This window comes from Pseudorasbora parva, chromosome 3 (genome assembly GCF_024679245.1).
Source record: "Pseudorasbora parva isolate DD20220531a chromosome 3, ASM2467924v1, whole genome shotgun sequence".
NCBI lineage: Eukaryota > Metazoa > Chordata > Actinopteri > Cypriniformes > Gobionidae > Pseudorasbora > Pseudorasbora parva.
The window spans coordinates 16154755-16171605 of record NC_090174.1 but is presented as its reverse complement, the minus strand read 5'-3'; the positions used below and the strand labels follow the sequence as shown (position 1 = coordinate 16171605).

Genomic DNA, 16851 nt, shown 5'->3' with positions numbered 1-16851 from the left:
CTAAGTGACATTACATTAAACAACCATTTAGAAATGTCCTGTTCGAGCCTTAATTGTCGAACTTCATTGGGGCCATCGTCATGTTCTTGAATCCAAAACATTTCCTCAACTGTTGTCAAGGCAACACTCCACCTGTGTTGTGCAAAAACCAGCCCACAGAACAGAGGGGCGGGGTAAGCAAAGCAAATTATCATTGAAAGTCGTATGCACTGAAATGGCTTTCTGAAAACAGTTTTGACCTGTTTTTGAGCAGGTAAAATTTGTGTTTTCTTACAATACTACTGAGAATTTTTATTTAAAGTATATTACAAAGTTTTCATTTAGACACTAAACAACCATGTTAGCTTGTACAAAAAAGGCATTATATGACACGTTTAAAGAACTTACAATTATACTTGCAGTATAAAACTACCTTTACTACTAGTAGTTTTCTAACCATACCGCTGTCATCATTACAGACGTGGTCAAAGTGTACGATGCCAAAGATCCCTTGCAGCCTTTTTGTTTCCATGACACGGAGGAGGCATTATACTTCTTTCGCCACAGGCCTACATTCTATAAAGCACCATAAAGAGCAACAAGACGAATGGCGGTGCGGTAGCTCTTCCGCACATTGTGCAGTGACTTCAAGGTTCAGACGTCCATCAACAGCAATCATTGAGCCAAGACACTGGAATGTCAGTGCTGTCAGTCTAGATCTCACCTTACTTGTTTGGGTCTGTCATCATGTACTTTTTAAAGGTCCCATGGCATGGGTTGTTTTATTGTTTTATGTTTCCTGGGGTGTACTTATGTTGTTAGTATGGTTTTTACATCAAAAAATGTCATAATTAAGAAATAAAATCAATTTTTCTATACTGATATTAGCCCTCTGTTTTTGGAATGCACTGTTTCAAGAGGCATGTCTGCTGTGAGTCTTCAGTGAAAACACCCACTGTTGTGATTGGCTGACATCTTTGCATATGGAATGAGATTACGTGCTGAGGGGCTGTGGTTTAGTCATGCACAAGCTGGAGCAGCTGCTGCAGCGCTGCCAGTGGAGAGAGAGAGACAGAGAGGGAGCTGGGGAAAGATTGCTGAGGAAGTGTTATTGTACCGAGTTTTTGAGAGCACGAGTTTATTTTGTTTGTATCTGAGAGCTCTGAATAAACACGAGTTAACTTTGCAACGTTATTTCTTTCACAAAATGATTTCACCACAGCTAACAACAAACACGACATCGACATGAATGTCACAGGCCGGAGCGGACCGCCACTTAGCGCGAGTCCCGCTCCTCCCCTAGTTTCCACCCCGAGGAGGTCCCAGAAACACCCCAATGACCAGACAGACGAGGACGGGTAAGTTAAGAACCAATATTTATTAATTTAAAAGAGATTTATGAAAAAGGGGAGGGAGGGATACTAAAAAGGGGGACACCAGTCCTCCAGGACTGGGGCCTTGGTTTCCTGAGTCGCTCCTGATTTTCGACAGATCTTCCCAGCTCTCTCTCGTCGTCGTTCACACCTAGGCTTGCAGGTGACTATGCAGGCGGTACACTGGGTTCTTGGCTTTGGGCGTACAAGTGAGTGTACAGGCGGTCCACTGGCTCTCAGCTTTGGGCATACAGGTGAGTATACAGGCGGTACACTGGGCTCTTGGCTTTGGGCATACAGGTGAGTACACAGGCGGTACACTGGACTCTTAACTTTGGGCGTACAGGTGAGTATACAGGCGGTACACTGGGCTCTTGGCTTTGGGCATACAGGTGGGTATACAGGCGGTACACTGGGCTCTTAGCTTTGGGTATACAGGTGAGTATACAGGCGGTACACTGGGCTCTTAGCTTTGGGCATACAGGTGAGTATACAGGCGGTACACTGGGCTCTTAGCTTTGGGCATACAGGTAAGTATACAGGCGGTACACTGGGCTCTTAGCTTTGGGCATACAGGTGAGTATACAGGCAGTACACTGGGCTCTTAGCTTTGGGCATACAGGTGAGTATACAGGCGGTACACTGGGCTCTTAGCTTTGGGGCATACAGGTGAGTATACAGGCGGTACACTGGGCTCTTAGCTTTGGGCATACAGGTGAGTATACAGGCGGTACACTGGGCTCTTAGCTTTGGGCATACAGGTGAGTATACAGGCGGTACACTGGGCTCTTAGCTTTGGGCATACAGGTGGGTATACAGGCGGTACACTGGGCTCTTAGCTTTGGGCATACAGGTGAGTATACAGGCAGTACACTGTGCTCTTAGCTTTGAGCATACAGGTGAGTAAACAGGCGGTACACTGGGCTCTTAGCTTTGGGCATACAGATGAGTATACAGGCGGTAAACTGGGCTCTTAGCTTTGGGCATACAGGTGAGTATACAGGCGGTACACTGGGCTCTTAGCTTTGGGCATACAGGTGAGTATACAGGCGGTACCCTGGGCTCTTAGCTTTGGGCATACAGGTGAGTATACAGGCAGTACACTGGGCTCTTAGCTTTGGGCATACAGGTGAGTATACAGGCGGTACACTGGGCTCTTAGCTTTGGGGCATACAGGTGAGTATACAGGCGGTACACTGGGCTCTTAGCTTTGGGCATACAGATGAGTATACAGGCGGTACACTGGGCTCTTAGCTTTGGGCATACAGGTGAGTATACAGGCGGTACACTGGGCTCTTAGCTTTGGGCATACAGGTGAGTATACAGGCGGTACACTGGGCTCTTAGCTACAACTCACAGATCCGTAGTCAGGCAGATGTCGGCTTTAGTGCTTCCTCTGATGCAGGGCTTTCTCTTCGACCTAGGGAGGGATCGCTGACAACGTTTGCACAGCACAACACTATAATTCTTCGGTGGACACACATCAAAAGAAAGACTCACCCACTGTACTCCACACACACTCACGGTGAATTAGGGTCAGGATCACCACGTTGGGCCGGGAGACAAGTCCTGGGTAGTAGAAAGGGTCAGTGCAGAGGATGACCATATGAAAACGTCAAGACCACGATCTTTCAGCACGCTCCTTCCTCTTTTCAATACGTTCCCAATGCCTTCTTAATGTAAACAATTTCTCCAAGGCAGTAACAATACATATCAACACAGTTGTTTCAACAATGAATGCTTCAAACACTTAGCTCATGTTTTCTTCAGCCCAGCACTTTGTTCTCACTTCGCCCAGTCTGTATCATCCGCCTCGAGACGTCCCTCTGATTCACCGATCGCTCCGTCTCACCCACCGCGATCGCCCAAATCAACTTCACTCACCCTGCAGCGTTGGCCCGAATCAACTTCCTCCTTCCGCCCCCGTTTGCCGGAATCAACTCCTTCCCCCTTCTGTTCTCCCATTACCTTCTTTATATGCCTCCTTTGCTCTAATTTGTCCAACCATCGATCGCCACGTCCATGCACACACCTGTTCCCAATAACACGCCCTTTTAGTTGCCCGGAGTTACCGGAACTAGTCGCGTGTTCCATGGACAATGGTCCGGGCGGACAATTTCCGCCATTTTAAGTTCCGCCCCTTTAGGTCACTCCGTGACATCCTCCCCCGCCAAACCGTTCTAGTCCCTAGAACGGGAATCACCTGCCTAGTCGCCGTATCGTACAGGGGGCCGCCCTCGGTTCTCCCGTTGAGACCGTCGAGGTGGCGAGACCGGTTCAACCCTAGCGGCCACAGTCTCAGGGTCTCTTGGCACCACAGCCCAGCCCCCGATCCACGGGGCTGCAGGCACAGGCTCCCTTGGGGCCTCTTCCACGGGTCTGGGATAATTCGGACAGGGACGAATCATGTTTCGATGGACCACTCGGTCCGGCCCAGCCTTTCCTTCTGGCCGGATCGTGTATACCGGTTGTCCCGGCCGCTGCTGGCCCTGGATCACATACGGGATGGCTTCCCACCGGTCGCTCAACTTTCCTTTCCCTTGCCGCCAGTTGTCTCGGGCCAACACGTTCTCCTGGAAGCAGGGGGGCCTCTCGGGCCGTTCGATCATACAGCCTCTTATTTTTCTCTGCGGCACCTTGTATCCGCTTGGTGACTTGTTCATAGGCGAAGTGGAGGCGTTGATGGTGGGGCCCCACCCACTCCGTCAGACTCACATCCTCCTCAGCCGCGGGTGTCCCCGACATCAAGTCCGTTGGTAGCCGTACATGCCTGCCAAACATCAGGTAAGTCGGGGCATACCCCGTGGTGCTGTGTACACTATTATTATACGCCTGGACTAAGGTTGGTAAGGCACTCACCCAGTCACTCTGATGCTCTTGGTCCAGCGTGCCCATTAGGCCCAGCAAGGTCTGATTAAGTCGTTCACACCCGCCGTTCCCCTGGGGGTGATAGGACGTGGTGTGAGTTTTCGTGCACCCATATAATTGGCACAGTTCTTTGATCACTCGGGACTCGAAATTTGGCCCTTGATCGGAATGCAGAAACTCAGGGCACCCAAACGGCTGAAAGACGGCTCTCCATAAGGCAGTGGCAGTGGTGTTGGCAGTCTGGTCCAGAGTTGGAACGGCCCAGGCGTACTTGGTGAATAGATCAGTAATTACGAGGATGTTCTGATAACGATCCGTTGGTCTACCCAACGTCAGAAAGTCCATGGCCACAATATGAAGGGGGGCTTTTGCCTTTATCGGGACCATCGGGGCTCTGAGCTCCTTCCTAGATTTAAACATGGTACAGCGAGGACATGCCTGGATGAAGGCACTTACGGATGCTTCCAGCCCTGGCCAATAGAAGTGCCTGCGTAATAGGGATACCGTCTTCTCTTGCCCTTGATGTCCCAACTGGGCATGATATGCCATCAGTAAAGCTTGTACCTGGCCCTCCGGTACCACAATCTGGCAGATCTCCTCTCCCAGTCCTGAGTCTCTGATGGTCCTACACATCACCCCATCTCTCAATCGGAGCTTCGTCCACTGTCCCAGTAATTTTCGCCCCATCCCCACTTGAACCTGCCTTTCCGCCTGTGTTGGTCCTCGGCCCTGTTCCAGCCATCGGCTCAGCGTTCTCAACCCGCTGTCTTCTTGCTGCCGCTCTCTCCAGCGGCGAGGGTCCCAACCCCAGCTTATCGGCACCGCCTCTCGTTGGCCTCCCGGCGCCTCCACAATGCCCACCATATACCTCTCCTCTTGGTCTAGTAGCTGTTCAGGTGGGCGCCTCAGGCTCTCTACTTCCGGAAGTCGGGACAGGGCATCGGCATTTGTATGCTCTCTCCCAGGCCGGTACTGGAGCTCGTACTCATAGTTGGCCAACTGTGCCACCCACCGCTGCTCGACAGCTCCCAACTTGGCGGTCTGCAAGTGTACAAGAGGGTTGTTGTCAGTGATTACCTGTACCTTAGCGCCCCACAGATAGTCCTTAAATTTTTCGCTCAGTGCCCATTTCAAGGCCAACAACTCCAGCTGAAAGGAACTATAGTTGGCATCGTTTCTTTCGGCTGGATGGAGGCTCCGACTAGCGTAGGCGATCACACGTTCCACCCCCTCCTGTCGTTGGGCCAACACTGCCCCCAGGCCGAGGTTACTGGCATCTGTGTACAGGACGAAGGGTTGGGTAAAATCTGCATAGGCCAAGATCGGGGCTTGCAACAGCTCTTGTTTCAGCCGCTGAAAGGCTTTCCCACACTCAGAGTCCCAAGCAATCGAGGAAGATCCACGGCCCCGAGGGCGTCCCGTCCCGGACAGAAGTTGGTTCAGGGGCTTCGCGATCTTAGAGAAGTCTTTAATGAACCGTCGATAATACCCCACAAAGCCCAAGAAGGATCTGACTTGCCTCACGGTCTTCGGGACATTCCACTCTCGTACCGCTGAAACCTTCTCCGGGTCCACAGAGACCCCAGCAGCGCTTACACAGTGGCCCAGGAACCTTACTTCTCTCCGCAACAGGTGACATTTGTCTGGTTGGAGCTTCAGCCCATACTTCTCCATAGCTTGAAAAACCTTCTCGAGATGGTGCAAATGGGACTCGAATTCTGGGGAATAAACAATAACATCATCCAGATATACCAGTGTGGACTCCATCAATTGACCACCCAAACATCGCTGCATCAATCGCTGGAACGTAGCGGGAGCGTTGCAAAGGCCGAAGGGCATCCGATCCCACTCGAATAGTCCGAAGGGGGTCGTGAAGGCGGTCTTCTCTCTGTCCGCCTCTTCCACCTGCACTTGCCAATAGCCGCTTGCCAGATCTAACGTGGAATACCAGGCCGACTGAGTTAAACTGGTAAGTGAATCCTCAATCCTAGGTAAGGGAAAGGCGTCCTTCTTAGTCACCTGATTTAACTTCCGGTAGTCCACGCAGAACCTCCAGGCTCCCGTCTTCTTCTGCACCAAGACTATGGGGGCTGCCCAGGGGCTACTGCTTTCACGAACAATCCCTTGATCAAGCAGTCCTTGCAACAGGGTTCGTACCTCAGAATACAAGGTGGGCGGTATGGGACGGTATCTCTCGCGACTGGGCCCGGCTTCCCCAGTGGGAATCCGATGCTTCACCACATTGGTACATCCGTAGTCTTCATCATGTGCAGAGAATATATGTTGCCACTTCACCAGGAGTTCTCGCAGTTTACGTGTCTGAGCCTCTTCCAACTCTTCTCCCCGCAGGGACTCACCTACTAAATGGCCGGGCGTCTCTTCCCCAGCCTTCTTCAGGGGCGAGTCTGTTTGAATTAAGGCCACCTCAACCACGGTAGGACACACTTGCCGGAAGCTCACATCTCTTCCTTCCCTTACTTGATGAGGATCGACCATCGTCACTCGGGCCAGTCGTTGATGTCTATGTAGGTGTATGGAATAGGGGTTCTCGTTGCGTACTCTCACAGGAACTCGTCCTCGACGGACTATTGCCAATCCTCGGGCCACTTCCACATGTTGACAATCCAGATGGGGCTCCACTAATACCCAGCCTTCTGGCCCATATTTCTTTTGGGGGACTCTTACCCACACAATGGCCTCACTCCTAGCTGGCACGGACAAGGCATAGCGACAGGCCACTCGGCCGGTATCTTCCCGGTCTCTTCGGACCCTAGCTGCCTGTATCCGGCGACAGTCAGCCACAATGCGTTCCCACTCTCGCTGCTCTGCAGGTGGTATCGACTTTACGGGCCTCGCCCGGAATAATTCTTCCCAGCACTCCGAGATTACGTTCATGCCCAGAAGGGCTCGATGGGTCCCCAAACAATGATCCTGGACGATGACTACCCCCTTCTGGGGCACGGTGATCCCATGGATCTTCAGATCAGTCAATAGGTACCCAATGTAGGGGATGTCCAACCCATTCGCTCCCTTCAATGTCAGCCAAGGGGCCTCGGTTTCCTGCATACTTTGTTTTCCAAACAACTCCTTCGACAGGCTCTCCGAAAACAGGGTGACTTGAGATCCGGTATCTACTAGACACTGTACCTTAGTACCGCATACCTGGACCTCCACCACAGGGCTTTGCCCAATCAGTCTATCCTTCGAGCCAGTTACTGGAGATGGGTCATCTAAAGGGGTCCCGACCACTCGACCCACAGTGGCCGGTGGACCTAAAAACCCCCTTCTGAGCTTCGTCGGGAGCCACACTGCCGGCTGTAGTGTCCGGGCTCACCACAACGGTTGCAAATGGGTCGTCCTTGTTCGTCCCACTCAAATCGAGGGTGGGCAGGTCGGCTTAGTTGCCTCCCTAGGTCTCGGCCTCCACCTGAATAGGCTCGCTCCCGAGGGGCAGGCTTTACCTCCTGTCTTAATGCGCCTAGCCGCAACTCCTCCAGGAGCGTCTTGGACAGCGCTGTCATTTGCTCGCGGACGTCTTGTAGGAGCTCCCTCCGTAAGGTCTGTTTCCAATCTACTCCCTCAGAGGCTACTGCTGCACCACTTACGGCCGCACACACTGGGGGATCAACGACTTCCGCCTGGTCCGATTCCAGAGCCACCGCTTCCTTCTTTAACTCCTCAAAGGTCATCTCTGGATCTCGTCGAAACTGCACTCGCAGGCTCTGTCGCACCGGGCCTTCTCTTAGCCCTAGCAAGAATTGATCCCGCATCAGAGTTTCTCCCTCTCCCAACCCGTGGTCGCGTCTTCCTTGCAACCGGGTGAACTGCTCCCGCAGTCGGAGCGCATAGGCTCGGATGGGCTGCCGAGGGCCCTGTTTGCAATTAAAGAACTGTGCTCGGAGGACGGATACCGGCGTGGTGTCTCCATATCGTTCGGTCAGAAAGTTAAGCACAGACTGTGCGGTGGCTCGGACGGCTTCTGGGGCGGCCTGGACTTCTCGTCGGGCTTCCCCCTCTAGGGAGTTCAACACAAACTGTTGATATTGGGACGCACTTAACCCTTGGATTCCGGCCAGATACTCTATCTGGGCTTTCCACTCAGAAAATCTCACCTCTGACTCTGCTCCGCCATACTTCTGGATCCAGGGGGTGCCCATGAACACGGGCATGACTCGGAGTGGGGCCTCAGGTACCTCGTCGTCGGCCATTGGGGAATTTCGGTCGCTCAACTCGAGGTGGAACCCTGCCGACTACGCCAAAATCTGTCACAGGCCGGAGCGGACCGCCACTTAGCGCGAGTCCCGCTCCTCCCCTAGTTTCCACCCCGAGGAGGTCCCAGAAACACCCCAATGACCAGACAGACGAGGACGGGTAAGTTAAGAACCAATATTTATTAATTTAAAAGAGATTTATGAAAAAGGGGAGGGAGGGATACTAAAAAGGGGGACACCAGTCCTCCAGGACTGGGGCCTTGGTTTCCTGAGTCGCTCCTGATTTTCGACAGATCTTCCCAGCTCTCTCTCGTCGTCGTTCACGCCTAGGCTTGCAGGTGACTATGCAGGCGGTACACTGGGTTCTTGGCTTTGGGCGTACAAGTGAGTGTACAGGCGGTCCACTGGCTCTCAGCTTTGGGCATACAGGTGAGTATAAAGGCGGTACACTGGGCTCTTGGCTTTGGGCATACAGGTGAGTACACAGGCGGTACACTGGACTCTTAACTTTGGGCGTACAGGTGAGTATACAGGCGGTACACTGGGCTCTTGGCTTTGGGCATACAGGTGGGTATACAGGCGGTACACTGGGCTCTTAGCTTTGGGTATACAGGTGAGTATACAGGCGGTACACTGGGCTCTTAGCTTTGGGCATACAGGTGAGTATACAGGCGGTACACTGGGCTCTTAGCTTTGGGCATACAGGTGAGTATACAGGCGGTACACTGGGCTCTTAGCTTTGGGCATACAGGTGATTATACAGGCGGTACACTGGGCTCTTAGCTTTGGGCATACAGGTGGGTATACAGGCGGTACACTGGGCTCTTAGCTTTGGGCATACAGGTGAGTATACAGGCGGTACACTGGGCTCTTAGCTTTGGGCATACAGGTGAGTATACAGGCGGTACACTGGGCTCTTAGCTTTGGGCATACAGGTGAGTATACAGGCGGTACACTGGGCTCTTAGCTTTGGGCATACAGGTGAGTATACAGGCGGTACACTGGGCTCTTAGCTTTGGGCATACAGGTGAGTATACAGGCGTACACTGGGCTCTTAGCTTTGGGCATACAGGTGAGTATACATGCGGTACACTGGGCTCTTAGCTTTGGGCATACAGATGAGTATACAGGCGGTACACTGGGCTCTTAGCTTTGGGCATACAGGTGAGTATACAGGCGGTACACTGGGCTCTTAGCTTTGGGCATACAGGTGAGTATACAGGCGGTACCCTGGGCTCTTAGCTTTGGGCATACAGGTGAGTATACAGGCAGTACACTGGGCTCTTAGCTTTGGGCATACAGGTGAGTATACAGGCGGTACACTGGGCTCTTAGCTTTGGGGCATTCAGGTGAGTATACAGGCGGTACACTGGGCTCTTAGCTTTGGGCATACAGATGAGTATACAGGCGGTACACTGGGCTCTTAGCTTTGGGCATACAGGTGAGTATACAGGCGGTACACTGGGCTCTTAGCTTTGGGCATACAGGTGAGTATACAGGCGGTACACTGGGCTCTTAGCTACAACTCACAGATCCGTAGTCAGGCAGATGTCGGCTTTAGTGCTTCCTCTGATGCAGGGCTTTCTCTTCGACCTAGGGAGGGATCGCTGACAACGTTTGCACAGCACAACACTATAATTCTTCGGTGGACACACATCAAAAGAAAGACTCACCCACTGTACTCCACACACACTCACGGTGAATTAGGGTCAGGATCACCACGTTGGGCTGGGAGACAAGTCCTGGGTAGTAGAAAGGGTCAGTGCAGAGGATGACCATATGAAAACGTCAAGACCACGATCTTTCAGCACGCTCCTTCCTCTTTTCAATACGTTCCCAATGCCTTCTTAATGTAAACAATTTCTCCAAGGCAGTAACAATACATATCAACACAGTTGTTTCAACAATGAATGCTTCAAACACTTAGCTCATGTTTTCTTCAGCCCAGTACTTTGTTCTCACTTCGCCCAGTCTGTATCATCCGCCTCGAGATGTCCCTCTGATTCACCGATCGCTCCGTCTCACCCACCGCGATCGCCCAAATCAACTTCACTCACCCTGCAGCGTTGGCCCGAATCAACTTCCTCCTTCCGCCCCCGTTTGCCGGAATCAACTCCTTCCCCCTTCTGTTCTCCCATTACCTTCTTTATATGCCTCCTTTGCTCTAATTTGTCCAACCATCGATCGCCACGTTCATGCACACACCTGTTCCCAATAACACGCCCTTTTAGTTGCCCGGAGTTACCGGAACTAGTCGCGTGTTCCATGGACAATGGTCCGGGCGGACAATTTCCGCCATTTTAAGTTCCGCCCCTTTAGGTCACTCCGTGACATGAATACAGTAAGAGCTTCTGTTGAGCATAATGAGCAGCGACATTCAAATGGGTGATTGACCAATCCGAACATTATAAAAAGTCTTATTTGATTGTTCTCTGTAGTTTATTCATTTAAAGAACATATTTGTTTCATGCTACCAACAGAAATGACGTGAAGTTGATGGTTTTAGTCACTGGCTTGATTCACTGTTGCATCAAGACGGCCAACGGCGGGACTAACAGTTTTAAACGATTTAGAAAAAATGTCTGTGTGAACTTGAATGATTAGCTACACATCAGAACTCACTGATCCCAGATCAGGCATTAATGAACACTGTTACTCACTGTTTGTGGTGGTACTATTGAATCCGTATGGTAAAGCCTGTGCTGCTGACATCCACTGATAAAACTGACTCCTTTCTCTAGTAATTCTCTGGACGGGCAAAGCAGAGGAAGGGGCGGTAACCTTTCCTGGTATGATGTCATAACAGGAGAATTCAGGATCAGCTCATCTGAGCTCTCATTTTCTCAAAGGCAGCAAAGACAGCCTGAACTCGTTTTACACTGATCAAAATTTCTAGCGACTTGGGGAGAACATTATTAATGTTGAAAAACCTCATAAAATAAAAATTTCATGCCATGGGACCTTTAACATTGAGGAGTAGGCCGAAAGCTGCCAGTCGATTGCTCCATGCCTGGACATTCTGCTTGAGGCTGGCTTTCTCTTTAGCAGCAAGCATAATGTCACCCGCATAGAGAATTGTCCATGGCGTGGCTGCTGTAGGTCATTTTCTTCACCGCTTCAGCAACTTTGTTGGCCGTGACCAGTTGCACTGGACTGAGAACAGGAGGAGCATACGCAATTGGCGGATGTTTCCTGTTTTCGTCATTGACACAGAAGAATTTCTTGATATCCTCAGTTTGACAAAGGTGCAACTTCCTGAGGAGATAGATGTCACGTTCGCCTTTGGGTGTATCAAGCTTCTTGTAGAACTCGTCATAGCGAGCAGCTTTTGCAGTATCTACGGTCTTCTTCGTGCTCCTTCAGGCATTGTGTTGCTTCTTCCAGTTATTACAGTTCTTGTTAGCGTAAAAAGCGAGGTAGAGACATTTCTTCTTGCAGACTTTCACCTTGACCATCACCTTTGGCTTGTTCAGTTGGGGATACTTAAATTTCAACTATATTACATATCTGCCCACATTGACACTATATAATAATAATTAAAAATTAGCTGGATAACATCATTTTCACCAGAGCGGCTATATCAAATTCTGTCGCATTATTTTCCTGTTAACACTTTGAAGCTGCTTTAAAACAATTGCCATTGTAAAAAGCGTTATATAAATAAAGGTAACTTGACTAGACTTTGTCTACCCACAGCCATATTTCCCTGGCCACCACTGTCCTGGCAAGTTCTGTGCCATCTGTTTCGCCAATTGTTTGTTTGGCTTTCCTCCATGTTTCTTCAACCGTCGTGATTGGTGGCAGATGGGTGCATGTGAGGACTCTGCCTCTTTTTCTTTAAACATCCACTATTTAATGCAAGCTGGTCCATTTTGTAACATCTCATATGGGATGGCCTTGATTTTGAGCAGTGTCTACAAATCATGTCTTCTGACTAAGATAATGTCAATTTGTTACTTTTTGTTGTCACTGTAGTAGGTGATGAGATGGGATAGCTGCTTGCAGAACCACATGTTCATGTTGATGAAGTCATGGGCATTGTACATTTAGTTTAACTGCATTAAAAGCAAACCAAAGAGGCCAAGGTTTCAACTAAACTATGCATATTCATTGTATACACTTACGTTATGTTCTTGCTCTGTCCATGCAATAAATGCACATTCATCAATGAATGAGGTTTTCTAGCATATATCAACTGCTCAGGTTGCAAATTGCAAAACCTGAGCAGTAGCTAGTGTAGCTAGGGTATCCGGGACCCTGGTGCAGGTTGTTGTCTTAATAGCACGCAGATATTTCTGCTCGTTTTTGCTTGTGTAATAATCATCCTCTGCCTTCCTGAGTGTATAACTATAACACTGGGGTCCGAAGAAGATGAAGATGAGGATAGGGTAAATACAAGTTTTATTTATAAAGAATAAGGCAACGTGTGAAACATTGTGCACTTAGCACAGGCAATACTAGACAACTGAAAACAAGCAGGAACTTAAATACACAGATGATTAACTAAAATGACGAACAGCTGTAATGATTGTGATCAGTGTCCATCATGACTGATTGTGGCAGGAAAATAGAACAAAGGTAGACATGTGACCAATGAAAACAACTAATAGTTAATGAAAACTAAAACAAATGGAACATAACTGTGATAACAACAGGCCACAATTACATTCAGTTAATAAAAGAAAAATACTAGAATTTTCTGATGTAATTTTTCATTGCTTTGGGCTATTCTAAATTCTGATTGGGTGGACAAGGGGGTGGCTTCACCCATACCTATATTTGGATTCAGAAGACTTAGTGAATATAGTGCATGGAATATAGTGCACACAGAGTTGTGTGGGCTAATTTTATTTTATATTTTGGGTTAATTAATACACTGTAAAAAACGTCAGGCCTCTCCAATTGAACATTTTCTAGTGACTGATTACAGGTCCTTCTTAAAAAAATAGCATATTGTGATAAAGTTCATTATTTTCCATAATGTAATGATAAAAATTAAACTTTAATAGATTTTAGATTCATTGCACACCAACTGAAATATTTCAGGTCTTTTATTGTTTTAATACTGATGATTTTGGCATACAGCTCATGAAAACCCCAAATTCTCAAAAAATTAGCATATTTTATCCGATTAATACAAGAAAAGTGTTTTTAATACAAAAAAGGTCAACCTTCAAATAATTATGTTCAGTTATGCTCTCAATACTTGGTCAGGAATCCTTTTGCAGAAATGACTGCTTCAATGCAGCGTGGCATGGAGGCAATCAGCCTGTGGCACTGCTGAGGGGTTATGGAGGCCCAGGATGCTTTGATAGCGGCCTTAAGCTCATCCAGAGTGTTGGGTCTTGCTTCTCTCAACTTTCTCTTCACAATATCCCACAGATTCTCTCTATGGGGTTCAGGTCAGGAGAGTTGGCAGGCCAATTCAGCACAGTAGTAATACCGTGGTCAGTAAACCATTTACCAGTGGTTTTGGCACTGTGAGCAGGTGCCAAGTCATGCTGAAAAACAAAATCTTCATCTCCATAAAGCTTTTCAGCAGATGGAAGCATGAAGTGCTCCAAAATCTCCTGATAGCTAGCTGCATTGACCCTGTCCTTGATAAAACACAGTGGACCAACACCAGCAGCTGACATGGCACCCCTGACCATCACTGACCGAGGGTACTTGACACTGGACTTCAGGCATTTTGGCATTTTGGCATTTCCTTCTCCCCAGTCTTCCTCCAGACTCTGGCACCTTGATTTCCGAATGACATTCAAAATTAGCTTTCATCTGAAAAAAGTACTTTGGACCACTGAGCAACAGTCCAGTGCTGCTTCTCTGTAGCCCAAAAGTGGCTTGACCTGGGGAATGTGGCACCTGTAGCCCATTTCCTGCACACTCCTGTGCACGGTGGCTCTTGATGTTTCTACTCCAGACTCAGTCCACCGCTTCCGCAGGTCCCCCAAGGTCTGGAATCGGTCCTTCTCCACAATCTTCCTCTGGGTCCGGTCACCCCCTTCTCGTTGTGCAGCGTTTTTTGCCACACTTTTTCCTTCCCACAGACTTCCCACTGAGGTTCCTTGATACAGCACTCTGGGAACAGCCTATTCATTCAGAAATTTCTTTCTGTGTCTTACCCTTTTGCTTGATGGCCTTCTGGACAGCAGTCAGGTCGGCAGTCTTACCCATGTTTGCGGTTTTGATTAATGAACCAGGCTGGGAGTTTTTAAAAGCCTCAGGAATCTTTTGCAGGTGTTTAGAGTTAATTACTTGATTCAGGTGATTAGGTTAATAGCTCGTTTAGAGAACCTTTTCATGATATGCTAATTTTTTGAGATGTATGCCAAAATCACCAGTATTAAAACAATAAAATACCTGAACTATTTCAGTTGGTGTGCAATGAATCTAAAATATATGAAAGTTTAATTTTTATCATTACATTATGGAAAATAATGAACTTTATTACAATATGCTAATTTTTTGAGAAGGACCTGTACATCAACATTTTTCAGTTGGCCAAATTTAATTTCTGTGAATTGATACAATTTAAGTCACAGAAATTCAATACTTTTCAAAGATTTCATTATAAATGAACAATGTAAATGTCATGCTATAAAACAAAAATAAAAAACATTTCCCCTTGTTTCTCTTCTATCTTTCTCACCTCTCGCTGACCTCATAGACCTGCAGGAGGTTGGAAAAGAGGGCCTTCCTATCATGAATGACCAGAGTTTCATTGAGTTCCCGTGACCCCAGGAAGTGATCCTTCAGAACCCGCAGGGAGCGCAGGTAGGAGGCCTCAGAGGTGAGTACCTCAAACATGCTCTAAAAATGCATATTAAATTAAAATTAAGATATATACATAAACATAATCTTGACAAAAAAAAAGATGTAAAGTTACTTCTAATACTGTTATCTAACCTCTTGTCTCTGTATTTCAGTGCGAGTGAGTTTGTATAACATTCCACTTTCCTTCACCACCGGTAAGTCTTGCCAGAGAGTAATCTCTTCAGGGCCTCTTTTGGATCGGGGGTCAACCACCCCCAGCCTTCCGGGACCCTCTAAACCCAGAGTTTCACTAACACTTCTCCTGTTGCAATCAGGACTATCAGTCTGTGTCTGACTGGCTTCGTCCGAGACCTTAGCCTGGTAGATCTGATACAGTGGTTCTAAGGATGACACAATGTGTTTGAGAAAAACATTTGTTTGAGCCACAACAGATCCAAAGAAATGTTATCGCATTTAATGCTCATTCAACTTATCCAGTGGACTATAAATCCTGCTCCAATTCCTTCATATTAAATAAACCAGCAAAACTCTAACTGGTAGTGAGTAACACTTAGTGGTAGGGTTAAGATTAAGGTTAGGAGATATAATATTGTCACGGTGGTTGGAGGAATGCAGACACAGACAAAGATAATAAATCCAAATTGACAGGTTTAATGGTATTCCCAGCAGACTGTGAACGGACAAGGAGTGACTGAATAAGGAGAACAGGTATTTTCATTATTTACAGGGGCTAGTCTGTGATTTTATGGCTGTCCGAATCCAGAATGTCCGTTTTTTTCTCCCACCATCAGCGTAAAAATCCTTGCCCGAATTACCTACTGTTTTTAGACAAACACCAAGGTCGTGTGGTGATTTAATTGCCATCCGAATCCACATCTCCAGTTTTCAAGAAGAGATCGCTTCAAAATTAACTGTTTATATCCTTTGTGACCCCTGCGGAGCCCCGTATCGTTGCACTTTGCTGTATTCGGATGCATTTTAAAGATCTACAGCCTACACTTTTACTACTGAAATGCTAGAAAGCATTTACAAGAATAATCTTTCATCACCGCTCAAAAGAGAAAGAGAAGAAAAACACGTAAACATTTGAAATGAGGCGTTATTACAGCAGTAATTAACGTTATATAGGTTCAATTTGCAGCATTGTATTAACTTATTTCCGCTCATTTTCACATTTTTTAAATTACATCTTTTTTTAAATTTGTGATTTAAATAATTAAATAATTAATAATTTCCTATTATTAGATTAAATAGGATTTTATTCTTTATATTATTCCAAGCATATGACATTTTGACAGCAAACAAGCATTCGACTGACCACGTGAGCAGGCGTTCTCAGGTGCGTAGGACCACAAAATTCGCTCCTCCTCCGGGAATAAATCGCCATCCGACTGCACAAGTTTTATCACTGAGGTGGCATGCAAATTTATTTTTACGGATGTTCACATGAGAAACAATTACCGTTCGAATAGGGCAAATTTTTTGAAAAGGTAAAAATGTTTTCTGTGTAGGGGGATAGATGCGACAGATTGTACAATATAAAAATCATTATGTCTAAGTCCCTCTAAAACATGAAATTACAGTGTGTGTGTGTGTGTGTGTGTGTGTGTGTGTGTGTGTGTGTGTGTGTGTGTGTGTGTGTGTGT

The 16851-nt window shown here is 47.6% G+C and overlaps 1 protein-coding gene across 3 annotated transcripts in view; it reads right to left on the bottom strand.

The window, feature by feature from the left end:
• The window catches only part of arhgef15a (Rho guanine nucleotide exchange factor (GEF) 15), a 63003-nt gene that overhangs the window by 39847 nt on the left and 6305 nt on the right, over positions 1 to 16851 (bottom strand). For all 3 annotated transcript variants that reach the window (XM_067437934.1, XM_067437935.1, XM_067437936.1), the window contains 2 exons: positions 15338 to 15585; positions 15081 to 15241 (listed from right to left, as the gene is read on the bottom strand). In XM_067437934.1, the coding sequence (XP_067294035.1) occupies positions 15081 to 15241; positions 15338 to 15585 (409 nt within the window). The remainder of the gene's footprint in view (positions 1 to 15080; positions 15242 to 15337; positions 15586 to 16851) is intronic.